The sequence below is a fragment of the Gekko japonicus genome, unplaced genomic scaffold (genome assembly GCF_001447785.1).
Source record: "Gekko japonicus isolate JY-2015 unplaced genomic scaffold, Gekko_japonicus_V1.1 scaffold361, whole genome shotgun sequence".
In the NCBI taxonomy this organism is placed as follows: Eukaryota; Metazoa; Chordata; class Lepidosauria; order Squamata; family Gekkonidae; genus Gekko; species Gekko japonicus.
In genome coordinates, this window is record NW_015174852.1 from 164,692 (window position 1) to 180,720 (window position 16,029).

General features: G+C 44.0%; 1 protein-coding gene across 9 annotated transcripts in view; it reads right to left on the bottom strand.

Moving 5' to 3' along the window:
* Positions 1-16,029, bottom strand: part of MEF2A (myocyte enhancer factor 2A) — a 93,862-nt gene that overhangs the window by 48,974 nt on the left and 28,859 nt on the right. For 3 of the 9 annotated variants that reach the window (XM_015424556.1, XM_015424555.1, XM_015424554.1), the window contains exons 3-4: positions 2,064-2,195; positions 1,857-1,994 (exon numbers count right to left, since the gene is read on the bottom strand). In XM_015424556.1, the coding sequence (XP_015280042.1) occupies positions 1,857-1,994; positions 2,064-2,195 (270 nt within the window). The remainder of the gene's footprint in view (positions 1-1,856; positions 1,995-2,063; positions 2,196-16,029) is intronic. The other 6 variants (XM_015424561.1, XM_015424559.1, XM_015424557.1 and 3 more) reach the window with 2 other exon arrangements.

Genomic DNA, 16,029 nt, shown 5'->3' on the forward strand with positions numbered 1-16,029 from the left:
AAAGTTTTTGAAAAGCTTGTAGAAACTTGCACTAGGATATGTTAACTATTCATATATTAAAATTACTGTATTAAATATATTTTAGGCAAGAACAGATGGCAAGTTCATACACAATTCTTTGCAAAGCATATTTGAAGGAATACAACTTGGGTAATACGCATTTCACAAAAAAAGATAAACATGTATACAGGCCTTCCAAATGAATCGTAGAGAATAACTGGCCAACTTCGTTACAATTTAACAATCATATCAGCAACTGAGCAACAAAACATTGTTTTAAAATTTCACCTTACGAAAGCAATTCATTCTATAGCATAGTAATATGCCATAGCTCATTTTTTTCAAACAATTTTTTTTAAATTATGTGATTATGAAAAAAATTAGGAATAAATAACTTTCGATACAGAATGATGGACTGTTAAGCTCTCTTTGGCAGAGGGCAAGTCTCTTTCCGTTTGCAAAAGAATTATACTCTTCAAAGCTATTTTCCACTTCAATCCTAAACTCGTCTACTTGGCAGAAAGCCCCATAATGGAATGCATCTCCAATGCGAGCACGTGAATTAGAACACCTTTCAACAGTTATAGATCAACGCCTGTGTTGCTGATTTGGTTGTACAGAATGAGACACCTAGAAATCTCTTACTGGATCAGTTGTGTCAAGCACAGGTGCCACTGAGAGTTGAAGTATTGGATGTTGGTGTATGTTGGTTGCTACTTTTAGGATGAAGGGAGTGGAAGTAGACGATGGCATTATCTTAATTCTCGTTGTACCAATTTGTCATAGCTACTCCCGACAAAGCCAGGAAACTAGTTTTGTAAGAACTCCGTTAAAGGTTCCTAGTACTTGCCAAGAGTTTCTTGGTGGGAAACTGTTTCATCATTATCTACAGATTGCCTTGCTGGGACCAAAAAGCCTCCAAACATCCCCAAACTCTAAAAACCAAATGGCAAATACCAAAGAGCTGAAGGATCATACAATTAACAAAATAAATTGCAAGTTCATTGCATCATTAAAGCCCATTTTTAAAAAACTGTTACAATTTTTAAAAAGTTTTTAAAGCTTCTTGCAAGAAAGGCAGAATAAAAGCACACTAAAAACAAAGAAAAACATTTGGGTAGCTAGCTATCGTTCAGATTTTGTAAATCATTCTCTTTGTTTACACATCATTGTAAATAATACACTAGTTTCAGCTATGTAACAACAATTTGACTGTATTGTATGATGATCTAAACTTCCTATACCTATTTATTGTCCAGGTCTCTTCTTCAAAGGAAATCTGTGGTAACACCAAAATTCTGAACATACCACACTTGTGAAGTACTATGGGTTGTGCCTTATTTACTTTTTCTTTTCTTTTCAAAACCCCCCCTGAAATTGACAAGAACTGGCAAGAGAAATCAGCCAAAGAGGAGGGCTATGAACCATGAGGAGGGATACGAAATGGGTATGTGGCATACATTTGCCTGCCTCTAAAAGTCTTGCACTTGGTCTGCTGGTTGCACTGAGTTTAGTGACCTCAGCAGACACTGAACACATGCTTTTCCTGAGTTTCAAGAGGACTAGAAACATCTCTGCTTAAAAAGTGTTCCTTAGGAAGGTAATACTGATAGAAGGGTTTTTCTGTAAGCCCTGAACATCCCTAATGGATATATAGCAGATGGAGATCTCTCCTCCAGATTTGCATGTTCAGTTTCTTATACCCATCCATGATTTCTGGGTCAAAAATGCCTACGCTTCTGCTTTATAAGCATGTATAGCTGTTGTATACTCACTACAGCTTTCAGCATTAGGGAGATTGCAAAATGGTTCTCATGCATGCGGATAAAAAACAGAAGCCATACCACAGTACTCACTGCGATTTTATGATTCCGCATCATATTATCAAACTCCTCATTAATTTTTTTATATTTCTCTTCTGTGTGTGGCGTGAGCACATAGGAAGTGTCGGGGTCTGGGCTGTCGCACCCTCTGTTTTCCTTCTTGTTCAGAGCCTAAATGATGAAGTTAATAAAAAGAATCAACAAATAAAAAGTAGGAGGGCAAGGAAAAAAAGTACTTACAGGGCCTCGCTTGAAAATAAAATCACTATCTTCATTTAGTTTGCTGAATCTGTCCTCCGACAGCGGACTGTGCTCAAAGTAATCGTCGGCATCGGGGCTCTCACACCCATTGAGGCCTTTCTTTCTTAACGTCTGAAATACAATTGGAAAATTCACACACAGACAATACTAGCTTGCCATGAGACTTTTTAAATTTATTTATTCTAAATTGCAAACTTGGATTAAGGAGGAACAAGCTGATTCACATCCAGAGCCACTGAAACAACGATTTCCAAACACATTATAGCTTCTTCAGCACCCCTAACATAACACATTTTTTGTTCGTTGCACGCATCTGCTAGGGAAAAATGGTTAAATACTTGGTTGCAGGGTAAACATCACCTTCCTAATAAAATAAAATGTCAAATTCTATTGAATGATACAACAGTAGAGACTACTGTGGCAGTGGCCAATTTTTTAGTTGATGTGATAAGAGTGAAAAACGTAGGAAACTCCGTTTTATGATTTTATAATTATCTCAGACTTTTAGCTGATTATGTTATTTACTGTCTCTGATTTTAATGTTGTATATGCCATTAAAGGTCGATTGATTGATTGATACATTTTTTGTACTTCTGATAATCCCCACAATGTATTTCTCGGGGTCTTACTACAAACCCTTGATAAGAAGGAAATAGAAGCTTCCCTGAAAAATTACCTAATCTTCCTTTACAATGCATATGTGTAGGTGAGTTTGAGGGATTTTTTTTAAAGGCATCACTAATGTCCTGTGTGAACCAGGACTCTACCATGGAACAAGGGAGGGGCAGAAATTAAGCTGCAGTTAACAAGTGCAAGAGTCCCCAACACAGTGCCCACCGACAACTTTCCCCGTGCCGTTTTAGAAAATGGATGGGGCCCGGTAGGGGCCCGATGGGGCTTCTGACTGGCCGCTGAAGGTCCACATGGCTGGGCAGATTGAAATAACCTTGTTTCAGCAGCAGCTGCCACCAGTGTTGGTTCTGTTCTCTCTCGCTCCTCTTTCACAGTGCACTTTTAAAAATTACTGCTCTTCTTCTCTGAACTTGGGCTTCCTCTGTGCGTGTGGCTCCACCTCGCATGGCAGCTATTTTGTGGCTGTGGCCAGTGTTCCCTCTAAACTGAGTCAGTGTGAGCCAGCTCACAGTTTCTTAGCCTCCGGCTCACACGTTTTTCTCTTAGCTCAGGAAGGGATGGCTCCGGAGCAAGCTAATCTATGCAGCAGCCAAATCGCTCGCTCACAACTTCGTGCCCATAGCTCACAAAGTAGAATTTTCGCTCACAAGACTCCACAGCTTAGAGGGAGCGTTGCCTGTGGCCACCAACCTGTGTCAGAATCCCAAGGATGCCCGGAGGCTGAGACAAGTCTAGGGGCCCTTAACTACCGGACCACCTGATTGCTGGAATTCTTGCAAACGATACTGAACTATGTGGACCTCATTCGGCCCCAGTGAGGCATCTCTTACTTCTCCTAAGCAACAGTGCATACTCAGGATTGCTTAACATAGGGTGGCCAAATCCTGAAATACTCAGGCAAACTACACACTACACTGTTTCCTTTTATTCCCTCTGTCATTTAGTTTGAACTGTAATCAGTGTGAGTGGGCTGCGGGATGGAAGGGGAGGTGGAAAGAGGCGGCTTAACCCCCCCCCCCCCCCCCGGGGCAAAAAAAACGGCCAAGCTGCTTTTCGCCATGGGTGGGAAACGTTAGACAGAAAGACCTCCCAGGTTGGCAAGCGCAATTCAGAGATAGAAAAGGCAATTTTTTAAGAGACAAAAAATGTGCCGTCTAAGCTCAAGAAGGCATTCTGGCTTTGTAAATTTAAAGCATGTCTTCATGGATCCGCTTATCAGCGGATTGTGGAATTGGCTCGGGGTGGTGCCAGTCATTAGGTTGGTCACTTTAGTTAGCAGGATTGGGACTGATAACTGAGATGCGGCTAACGCAAGCACCAATTAATTACTTCAGGCGATAGGAGTTTGGCCAGATTAGCCTTTGGGTTGAGCGACCCGGGGAAAATACGGCAAACTACCCTTGGGGACTGCATGGATCGATCGGCTGCTTAAGTTCTACGACTTGGGGCTGGATCTCCAGGGCATGTCTTTCGTTGTGCCCGCCAGTGGGGAGCCACACAGGTTGGCTCAAGCTGGGGGTGGGTGGCTCTGCGTCCTACGACTGGGGAAGGGTCAACGCTGACCCCTGGCCCGGATCGTGCCGCTTCACATATTTGCCCTTGCCGTTGTTCTCAACTATGAATTTAATAAAGTGGCCCATAGTTTATCCCACTTTCTGTGTCTGACTCTTTATTCCAAGTATGAGGGCAAAGAAAAAAAACAGACTGGTCAAGACTCATCCATGTCCTAGGTGAGGTACTAGGACTGCCTTCAAGGAGCATCCTCTGAACAAACCAATATAGAAAGAGGTTCCTGGAGATCTGAAGTTTAAAAGCCACTGATTTAAACAGTGCTTAAAGTTGACTGCCCTGAGAACTGCAGCTCTTTAACCTTTCCAACATTCAACAGCATTCATCACAAAGCATTTCCCCCCCTTGCTTTTATGTAAATCTGGCAAGCCTCTTCTAGCTATAAACCTATTTAGCTGGTAACACAAGGGCACCTGGAATGTATAGGGAAGAAGCACATCTGCTCCCCACCCATCCAGAAAATGAAAAGCCGTATCAATCTGTTTTGGGAGGAGGTGGGAAAGACAGCCGCTTCTTTATAACCACCACAGACAGGTTGCGCACATACAAATTTCAAGAGCCCATTTCGTTCCATTATGATGTGTAATTTCTTGGCTGTTAAGAGATGCTCCTACTAATGATGTTTCTAAAACAACTTCAAAAAGTTTCCAATTTTTTAAAAAACCTGTTGACACTAGATTTTAAAAAAAATATACAGCAACAAATAGAATCTCAAGTACTACATATTTATCTGCAATGTCGTTTATTTTTGAGGGAATGGGCAAGACTCGCTATGGAAGCTGCATTTCCAATGCAACTTCAAACACTGAAAAATGTAAGAAGTCGCAATACTTGCAACTTACTCCAAAGTAAACAGTACTTGGCTCATTTTCTTTCCTAACTGGCTAAAGCATACCAATCAGATGGCTTAAAGAAGACAAGGAATCATTAACAAGATATAATTCCTTCTCAGGTTACTTGGCATGGCGTCTCTCTCTCACACAGACACTCAGTGCCTCCCCCCCCCAAACCCCCCAGGCCCCCCCCCCCCCCCCCAAATCAGGGCATACAGAGGAAAGATGTGTCACTTTCCCCAACACCTGTCACAGCACGTATCTCTACTGTCTAACCAATCAGGTGGATACTTATATGGACTTAACCATACATGGCGCTGCTTCTCGGGGCTCTGAAAGCTGGGAACCCTCCCAAACCTTCAACAAGTCCTGCCTGCCAGTCCTCCACACCGTAATATCAGCAGGGAAAATGCTAACACGACCGTCTGGATTACATTTAACCTTTTATAAATTATTGAATGCTATAAATAAAAGCAGGAAGCTTAGGGTATTCACACCAGAATGCACCAATTTTGCCAAACAGACTGCATACTGGTAACTCTTTTTTTTAAAAAAAAGGAACTGTGGTTTATATAAATTATTATTATCTGCAAATCTGATTAGCAAATCATGGGCCACTACAATTGCTCCTGATTGACTTACTTTTAACTGAATCATCATTGGGCATCGAGAAATTCTGCGGAGTGCAAAACCTATGTATAACCTCCACCCCCCAAAAAAATAATCTGCACAAAAGAGCCAGAATGAGTGAAGTTTAACTTCTAAACTCCAAACAGAAAAGAAGTTATTTTTATCCTGTGAAGAATGGAATTAACCCTGACAACTCAGGAGGAAGGAAAGGTCTCATTATCTTTCACTTACAGATTCTGGAAACCTTCATTCCAAGCAAAGTTCCTGTCACTTTCGAGCGGCTTTAAAGCTACAGTCCCAATTTCTGAACAATCAAAGGCTCTGTCGGTATCTGAAAGTTGCGCCTCCTGCTCTCGTGCACAGAAGAATCCCTTTTGTAGGCCTAACCCTGATAAGGGTCGACACTAATTTTATCATTATCAAGTGCCATAAAAGTAAGCTGTTACTCCTGCGTGACCAGGGAAGCAAGTGGAATGCTGTAATCTTTAAGCAAAGTTGGGCAGACCGTGGGAGTCAGGCTAGGCTATGTTTTCTCACAGGCTATGAAGTCCAAGATAACCAACTCTGGCTCCAAACAATTTTTTTTAAAAAAAGGCCTTGAGTCTTGGGAGTTTACCGGTGTGTATACCACAGTATTTTAAACTGTTTATTATGTTTTAATTGGTTGCATTATGTTGTTTATATGTTGTTGTAACCCGCCCAGAGCCTGCTTGCGGGGGAGGAAGGGCTAAAAAAGACATAAATAACAAAATAAATACATTTCCATGGCTTCATTCTTCACATCCTCTGGTTTATACACAGTGTACTCTTTTACAAGTTAGGCAGTGGAAAGTGCCATCAAGTCTCAGTCAACGTATGGTGACCCCTCATAGGGTTTTCAAGGCAAGAGATGAGCAGAGATGGTTGGCCATGGCCTGCCTCTGGGCTTCCTTAGTCGTCTCCCATCCAAAGACTAACCAGGGCTGATCCTGCTTACCTTCCCGGATGAGGGCAAGTTGACAGGTGTACATACACCTGGAACCTTGGGCTCAGTTTCAAGCCCTGTTTTGAATTATAGTGTAAAGCTCATTGCTGAGCTGGTAATGGAATCAGGGCCGGCCTGTTATTGTTAAATTTTAGACTGTCGCCTAGGGCCGGCCTCGTCCCCTCCTCACCGGGCACAGGAAGCCTCCCTTGCCGACTTCTTGCTCCATCCCTGGCAAGAGACTCCCCTCTTTGCAGCCCCCCAGACAGAAAGAGAAGGAAGCGGGGGGGGGGGGGAACAGGTGCAGGGAACAGCCCGGGACAACGGGAAAGTGCAGCTCGCCCTCTGCCGCCCCCGTGGTCTCTTTGGAGCTCCTTTCGCAGCCTGGCACAGGCCCCCTTCCCCTCGAGCGATCCTGCCCCCCCCCACATGCATTTGCAGCTCGCCCCCTCGGCCCGCCTGCTGCGGCTCCCGCCCCCACCCCGCATGGGGAGGGCCCCTTCCAAAACGTATCCTCACCTAGTGGGTGAAAAAACCTGGAGCCGTCACTGAATGGAATGCCCCTTCATCCACCTAACGGCTGCATCTTTCACAGATAAACAGGAGACCACAAATGTTGTAGTCCTGGGCAATGTTCCCTCTAAGCTGTGGAGTCTTGTGAGCAAAAATTCTACTCTGTGAGCTACTGGCATTAAAGTCGTGAGTGAGCAATTTGACTACTGCATAAATGAGTTTGCTCTGGAGCCATCCTTCCTGAGCAAAGACAAAAAGGTGTGAGCCGGAGGCTAAAAACCTGTGAGCTAGCTCACACTAACTCAGCTTAGAGGAAACACTGGTCCTGGGTAGTGAAATTCTTTGGTCTCCATGATTCTGTCCCATCTCTAACTTCATAAGATAGGGTCTCAAACTCAGCCATCAGAGGTTGAAACAGCAAGAGCACATGCTAAATTCCAAGATGTACTTCATGCCACCAAACAGACAAGCAGATTTATGAAACTGCACCCACAACTGCAGAGATGTGAAGGCCAGGGATCTCCATTTCTAGCAAGCCCTTCATATCTCTACTCGGGTTTCACCTCTCGCATATGAACTGGCATACAGAGCACTTTCTTCTAGAGAACAGAAAATCAAAGTGTGAATCGTTGGCTACCAATTGTGGGGAACAGCTGTATTTGCCCCAGGAAATGGAACTCCTGACAGTATTACCAGTCAAAGGAAGTAGCACAGGGGACAGTGGCCTGTCAGAGTAATAACACATTAAGACAATAATGTGACCAACTCAAACACGTTCATTAATTGCCTTGCTTTTGGTGCAGTGTCACAAGACTGACTTACAAAGAGTAGCTTGGAGATAATTAATATGTGCTTTCCTGAACTCCTAATTTGCCAGAGTGGTTACGTGCACTCTTCTCTTTCAGTGCTCAGCATCGTGACAAGTTATGTTCAACCCCACAATTCCTGCAACTGCCTACAATTTCTGCATCTGTTTTTGTTGTTGTTGTTGTACTCCCTTGGCCTTCCTTCTAGTAACAGGACTAGCAGTAGTAGTATTTCTCTCATTGACTTTATAGTCTGAGACTGATTTATTTTTATACCAAGAACCTTTATTTAAGATTTAGGAGAGAGATCTCTTTACACCTATGAACAGAGAGTGATTTGTTCAGTCTGACCCAAAAAAAAAAAAACATGCTGCATGCTATCAAATTTCATTGAAATGAATAAGCCATACACACACATATAGACCCCTAGCCACATTAAAACAGACACATGCTTAGCTATAACTACTGTCTGAGTGGCTCTCAACACACTCACACAAATGTGCACATCTGCAGGCCAAAATGTAGATGCTCCTGGAGCTTCTAGAACATGAGTCACTCCTTCATATCCCCTTGAGAAGAAACAAGTATAGCACCTCCCCCCCCCCTTAGCTCCTTCCTGACGCCGCTGAGGCAGATTTCTATTATGCATGAAAGCAAGTGTGGAAAGGCAGGTGTGCAATGTGACCACAAAGAGAGCTACTGTAAGAACATTTGTTATAAGTGCAATTCCATTTCATTCTTCACAGCCTCTGTGCAGACCCAGAAAATGGAAGGCTGAAAAGCTTTTACTTGGTGAAGGAGATAAGAGGGTCATTCAAGACACATTCTTTCACGGCCATATCAGTGTGTGATGTCACACTCAACGAACATGAAGGACAGACACCAGGTAGATGCCTTGCAAATATATTGCCCAGGAGGTGCCCCTTGGCAACACCAGCCGCAGAAGGCTATGGGGCTATGGACAGAATGGATTTTTGAAGGGTGCTGAGGCATGATGCCACTGTAACAAATGCAGACTGCCAAAGCAATCCAGCTGCCTGAAGTCTGAGAAAAGATTGAGTCACTTGTTCTTTCCAAAAACAGAAATGAAAAGGGTCTTCTTCTTGGCCTTTCCTGAACTAAGAAGTTCAAGGCAAATTAAAAGGAAGAATTAGAGCTTTGAAGACATCTAGCGAGTGCTGCACCCATTACTTTTAGATAGCACAGCAAAAGAACAAGAAATCATCTTTGCTCATATGAAATCTGAAAAAAACCACCATTAAGACAGACTTCTAAGACAGACTGGACAGCTTCATGCCTATGTATCTTCAGGGTGTGGGGGGAGCTAATCAGTTGCTCTTCAAGATTCAGGTGGGGACCCATATTGATCTGAAGCAACAGAACAAAGTTTGAGTCCAGTGGCACCTCTAAGACCAACGAAGTTTAATTCTGGGTATAAACTTCCGTGTGCACGCACACACCTCTTCAGAACCAGGCCTTTTCTCTACTGCTTGTAGAGTACCAGGCTTTTATCACTACTGCCTTTTGGTACCAGGCAGTGTTCCCTCTAAGCTGAGTTAGTGTGAGCTAGCTCACAGTTTTTTAGCCTCTGGCTCACACATTTTTGTCTTAGCTCACGAAGGATGGCTCTAGAGCAAACTAATTTATGCGACAGCCAAATCACTCGCTCACAACTTTAATGCCAGAAGCTCACAAAGTAGAATTTTGGCTCACAAGACTCCACAGCTTAGCGGGCGCACTGGTACCAGGCCCTTTTCCCACTGCCACACTGCGCCTGTCAAGGGTCAGTGCTGCAGAATCACAGTCTTCATCAGATTTCTTCCATTTGAAGATTCTGAGCCGCTGTTTTTGAGCCATGCCTTCCAGCAAAGTCTTACACACCCTATTATTCATTTTCAAAGTCAGAAACAAGAATCAAGATCCAATTGTTTCACAGACCCTAAGCTAGTATGACTCTTAGGCGGGGGTCGTTTCATAGAAAAAGAACTAGGGGAACTCATTAGCATAACTCATTAGCATATGCCACACCCCCTGACATCACCGGAAGTGTGTCATGAGGCCACACACCCTGCCATCACCGGAAGTGTGTCATAAGGCCACACCCACCACTCAGTTAGTCTTAGTCTTAAAGGTTAGTCTATTTGTTAGTCTTAAAGGTGCTATTTGAACTCTTGGACTATTTTGCAGCAACAGACTAACACAGCTACCTCGGGGAAGCTCCTGGATGGGGCTGGGAGTCCTTGCGGAGGCCACGTGGAGTGGCCTCGGTCAGGCAGAGGGGGAGGACGCCAACTTACCCTCCTGCTTCTTCCTCATTCTTGCAACAGAATGAGGCCGGAAGAAGGGGGCGGCTAGAAAAAGGGGCGGGGCTTCGTCGTGTGCCCCGCCCCCTGCACCTCACCCGGGGGAACTGCGATCCCCCGCGATCCCCCCGAAATGACCTCTGCTCTTAGGAATAGAGACAACTTATACCAGGGACTTGTGAAACTAGGCCAAACCATTGCTTCACATTTGGGATTAAAAGGGAACCTCCATATATCAAGGAAGCAAACCTGTGGACACCAGTGTCTGGAGGCAACATCAGGGGAAGGCCTTAGATTCTTTGTCCTGCTTGCTGGCCCTCTGGAGAAACTGGCTGGCCAATGCATGAAACAGGATGCTGGACTAGCCATGAACCATCGGTCTGATCCAGCAGGGCTCTTCTTGTGTGCTTCTGCTACAGATTTTGAACTGATTTCTAAGACTGGATTCTTTAACTTCCCTGCAATTCTTAAAGAGGCTGCATAGTACCTTGACCCCCACAAGACTATCCGATTATCATCCCTCCAGGAACAGCTAATGTTAGAAGGGAGAATTGTGAACACAAAAACTATTGCTCCAGTTAATTTTTAATTACTTTTATGCTGTTTTGTGTTTTGATCACCTGGAAGGGGGGGGGGCACAGAAAATTTCTGATGAAATAAAATGAATACATAGAAGCTCCGCACTTCACAGAAGCAAATGTGGAGCCAAGATGGTGAGGCGCTAGCCCCACCAGGAAATGACAAATCAGAGGGGAAGGGGAAGAGTTCTTTTATGCTACAAAGCTCTAGAAGTGACCACTTGGACCTGCCTATGCATAGAATAATTTGTGGCATTGTACAGCTGCAACTAACAAGTCTTCTAGTTTAGCGCTGTAGACACTGGGTTTAGACATCAGACACTTAGGTCAAAATGCCTGTTCAGCTACGAAGCTCGCTGGGATCGCAGAGAACAAAGGTCCCTAAGCCAGTGTGGTGGAGTGGTTAAGTGCACGGACTCTAATCTGGGAGAACCGGGTTTGATTCCCCACTCCTCCACTTGCACCTGGCTGGATGACCTTGGGCAAGCCATAGTTCTGATAAGAGCTGTCCTTGAAAAAGAGCAGTTTCTGTCAGGGCTCTCTCAGCCCCCCCTACCTCACAGGGTGTCTGTTGTGGGGAGGGGAGCTCTCTCAGCCCCACCTGCCTCACAGGGTGTCTGTTGTGGGGAAGGGAAGGGAAAGGACTTTGTAAGCCGCTCTGAGACTCCCTTGGGTAGTGAAGGGCGGGGTATAAATCCAATCTATTATTATTATTGTTGTTGTTGTTGTTGTTATTATTATTGAGCTGCGAGGACTTTGTGTTCTGAGAACAGACAGTAGGTGCCACGACAAAACGGCTACAATGGAGGTAGGACCAATCACAACATGGCTTCCATGGGGGCTGAGCTGGATCACAGAATGCTGGGAGGTCCCACAAAATGTTAGGAGGTTCTAAGTCAAGTATCCTCCTAGGATGGAGGCAGCTGTTGCCAAAAAGTCCTCCTGGGCTTTTCTACAGTACCTTCTACCCCAACCAAGTAGACAAAAGTCAAGATTTACTCTTTACTTTGTGAGAGGAAGTAGCAAATGGGTGCCAAGGAAGCATCATTAGGAACCAGGGCACCTGCGGTGCAATGCTGGGGAATTACTTACAGAGAGCAGTTTGCATCTCAACAACAGATCCAAAGAGTCAAAGAGGTTACTGCCGACTTGCAGTTCAGCCCACATTCCACCAATACTTATAACCTAATACAAGTGATCGCTCTGATGCATGCACTTAAGGATCTTAGGCCTTTTGCCAAAAGATTGCTACATCCTAATACCTGCACATACACATACACACACACACACAAATCACTACACAGGCTACAACAATATAAGCACATAAGAAAACAAAGTAACTAATCCGTTCAATTATTGTGTAATCCTTAATGTCAAGCAACATTTTGGCTTGGATTCACAAACACAACCTGACGCGATGCCAGCTGGGATCAGCTTGAATTGAATCTGGCTTTTACTGAGCACAGTGTGCAGTTTTACTTACTAGACGTTCAAGATTCAGAGGTCTGGAAGAATGGTTTTCAAGTGTGAGGATTAATTTCCAGGTGTGATAAAGTTCTGCTGAGAGTTGAACTCCGTTAAGTAATTTGCAGAGGTTAACTTTCTCATGATTTACATTTCATCATCTAAGTAGATGCAAGGGCCATACCACAAATTACACGGCAGCACATCTATTTGCCAGCAAGTGTTCCACTGTCACGGAGCCACGGCCTCAACAAGCACACTTGAGTCATACAACAAATCTGCAAACATTTATAAATTCCCCTTTTTTGTGTGTGCATGTACAGCGCGCGCACACATACCTCTTTTACAAGAACACTTCAACATATGATGTCAAGTGTATGCAGGATCACTGAAAACAGGAATTAAAAATATTTTCCTTCCAAAGACTTATTGCAAGTATTCTTCTACATAAAATCAACACAATGTCGGCTTTTGTTCTCGTAAACATCAAGTACCAACTCATGTCTCCACCAGATTCATATAGCTCCCTCTCTCATTTCTTCCACCCATGGGGCGGCTTGGTTGTTTGGAACACAAAAACCACAGACCAGGAAAAAAGAGTGAGCTTCAAAAACAGGCCACAACAACAATAGGTCCACTGCTCATCAAAAGCCTCACTGGGTGAGCACAAGCCACCCCCCACCCCCCAGGCGCACTCGAAGCAGTTCTTTGGACCCTGGCCATATAAAACACAACAGCTGGTTTCATTAATTAGTAGGTGGATAACTGTTGCTTTGGCAGAACGAGTTTTGTTTGAGGATAAGGGGAAAACCCTGTGCTCCCATTTTTCTGGAGGCAAATAAGGCTTAATAGGGTTTGCCCCAACATGCATCTTCAGAATGCAAATGCAAATGTTGGACTTTCAGTGTCCCAAAGTGCGTAGCTTTAAAAACTACCGTATTCTGCTCCTAGCGATTCTCTGTCAAATTGTGAGTAACGAAACAACGACTGACAAAGCAGTATTTCTACAATGCATCAGCTCTCCTGAAAATCACCTACTATGACATAAAATCACCCACTCACTATGCCACCAAACAGAAAAAGAAAATCCACAGTTTTTACAAAAACGGCTGGCAAAAAAAAGGACAAAAAAATACCCAACCATCATTTTCTAATATATGAAAAAATACGACGTTGTAGTCCTTCGCATAGGCGTAATCTTCGTGGGGGCGACGGGGCGTGAGCCCCCGCCGAAATTTTCAGGAAGGTACTCAGCCTCCCCCGGGAGCCACCCTTGCTCCTAGCAAAGCAATGCCTCTGGTCCAGCCCCAGCCCCCCCCCGGGAAATTGGAAAGTCTACATTTCAGAGGGGGTACAGTACATGGGGGGGGGGAAGGTGGCATGGTATAGCCTGATCTCATCAGATCTTGGAAGGTAAGGGGGGGGTGTCGGTACTTGGATGGGAGACCACCAAGGAAGGTGCTTCAGAGGAAGGCCATGGCAAACCTCTTCTGCTTCCCAGTTGCCCTGAAAGCCCCTTAAGTTGGTTGCCACTCAGTGTATGTTAATTCATGGCATTCCCAAAAGGGTTCTGTACATTCTGTCTCAGCTGAGGACCACTAGAAACCCATTTGCGCACTCATCTTAGCAGTTCCCTTTCTGCGGAACAGCATGTAAGTTTACAATTAACCACATTTTATACAGCTACCTGTTGCCAGGAGACCACTGGCAAAGGGTACATCCCCACCGTGTTGTCCCAAGTTTCTAGAACCACCACTGATTTGGCTTTCCAAAATCAGTACCACATGCTGCAAAGGAGATGAAACAGTCCCATCAAGAAATAGAATTCTTCCAGCCTATCAGGTGGTGAACTGATAGGGGAAATGTTAGCTTTCTTTTTGGTTTGACAGCCAAGAGCTTCTGCGTGGACTATACACTGTTTAAAGCACAGCTTCAAACTACTGGGAGTATGGAAATTCATTCACGTATTTTCAAAATGTGTGTAACACATAATAGCAGCACTAGAAACTAAAGACTAAGGAAGCATGCACTGCTGGTGTTCCTAGTTCAGTCCCTTGTTCAAGATCTTTAGCATCTAAGCTTGTCCCCTAAGCCCTTATCACCTAAACACGCTTCACCTGCATGACAAATTAGATTCAACCTGCAGTCTTGTAAAGCTACAAGCTCATAAAATACACTTCTAAACCAATTAGGGCTCTCACAGTGAAGGAGCTTACTTCCTTTTCTCTTTTAAAAAAAAAGTGCTTCCGGAAAGTGAATGGAACTAGGTGGGGCTTTGGCCCAGCAGGGCTTCTGATTACCTCTGTAGATTACAAGCCATCCTGTTAAACAGAGATTCTGCCTGAAACGTTGAATAATTACTATCAGTGTTCTATGTAAGTTCGATCCCTGGCACTTTGCAATCGGCTCCACCTACGGCAGCAGCCATTCTGTGGTTGTACCCACTGCCCTGTGTCAGAATCCCAAAGGTGCCTGGCTGGATCAAGAAGGCTGGGGACTCCTGCTTTACTACATCAACAAATAAGCCACAGTTAACAACACTTCACTCCACTCCAGCAGCTTTCAGGTTTCTTCAAAGAGGGTTACATGCCTTGGCTTGGATTCAGCAATGCACCAGTGGAAACACAAACAGGCTTAGCGCAATTCCGCTTACCCAAGATCCTGGGCCTGGAGTTCTCCCAGAATTACAACTGACCTCTAGACTACAGAGATAATTTCCCCTGAAGCAAATGGCAGCTTCAAAGGGCAAACTCTACCGCGTACTGCAGATTCTAGGTGAAAGCCCTCCTCAGACATCCCCCTTACATGAACTACCATCAAATCTCCAGGAATTTCCCAGGCCAGAGTTGGCAACCCTAACTACAGGAAGCCTCACAGCTTACCTGGTCCTCTGGCAAACAGCCATTTCAAGGTGGGAACCACCTGTCAACCACAAGCCCCACCAGACTAGGGCCTTGCCCACTTTCCTGAAACACAAAGCAGGTTTATTTATTTATTTATCAAACTTATACCCCCCGCCCTCCCTGCAAGCGGGGTATAAGTTTGATAAACTGGAGAATGGTGCTCAGAAGAGCCACAGGTGGCATGCTGAAGAGCCACAAATAGCTCCCGAGCCACTGGGAGAACATTCAGTGCATGAGAGTATAAATTTTACTATGGGTGTGTTGTTCACATTGTGGTATGCACATGTAGATAGTAATTTTTTGCCATATAATACTTTTATTTAAATTTTATGTAAATAACAATAAACATATCCATATTAAAATTCAGAGATAACAATTAGCTTTCCAGCTCAACCGTAGCCTATGTACAACTAAATGACTATTTTATCCTAATAAACTAAGAGTTACAACCACGAATATTCAAAAACATAACAAATCTTGATAATGTAGGTTCTTTGGAACAATTTCGTTTCTTGCTAAATATTCCACTACAGGATACCAAGTCCCCTGAAAAGTTTTTTTTGGCAATTTCCTAAATTAGGAATTATAGACTGATAATTCCTAATTGCCAAAAATGAAGTGCTCCCAAACTTTGTTTTGCCACATGTGTAAGGTAGGTCGTGTTTTCTCTCTCCAATTTGTCGCAATTGTAATTCTGGTGATGTGTAACAGAGAGAAAATCAACATTGTTTTTGTTTTGTCTCCCATAG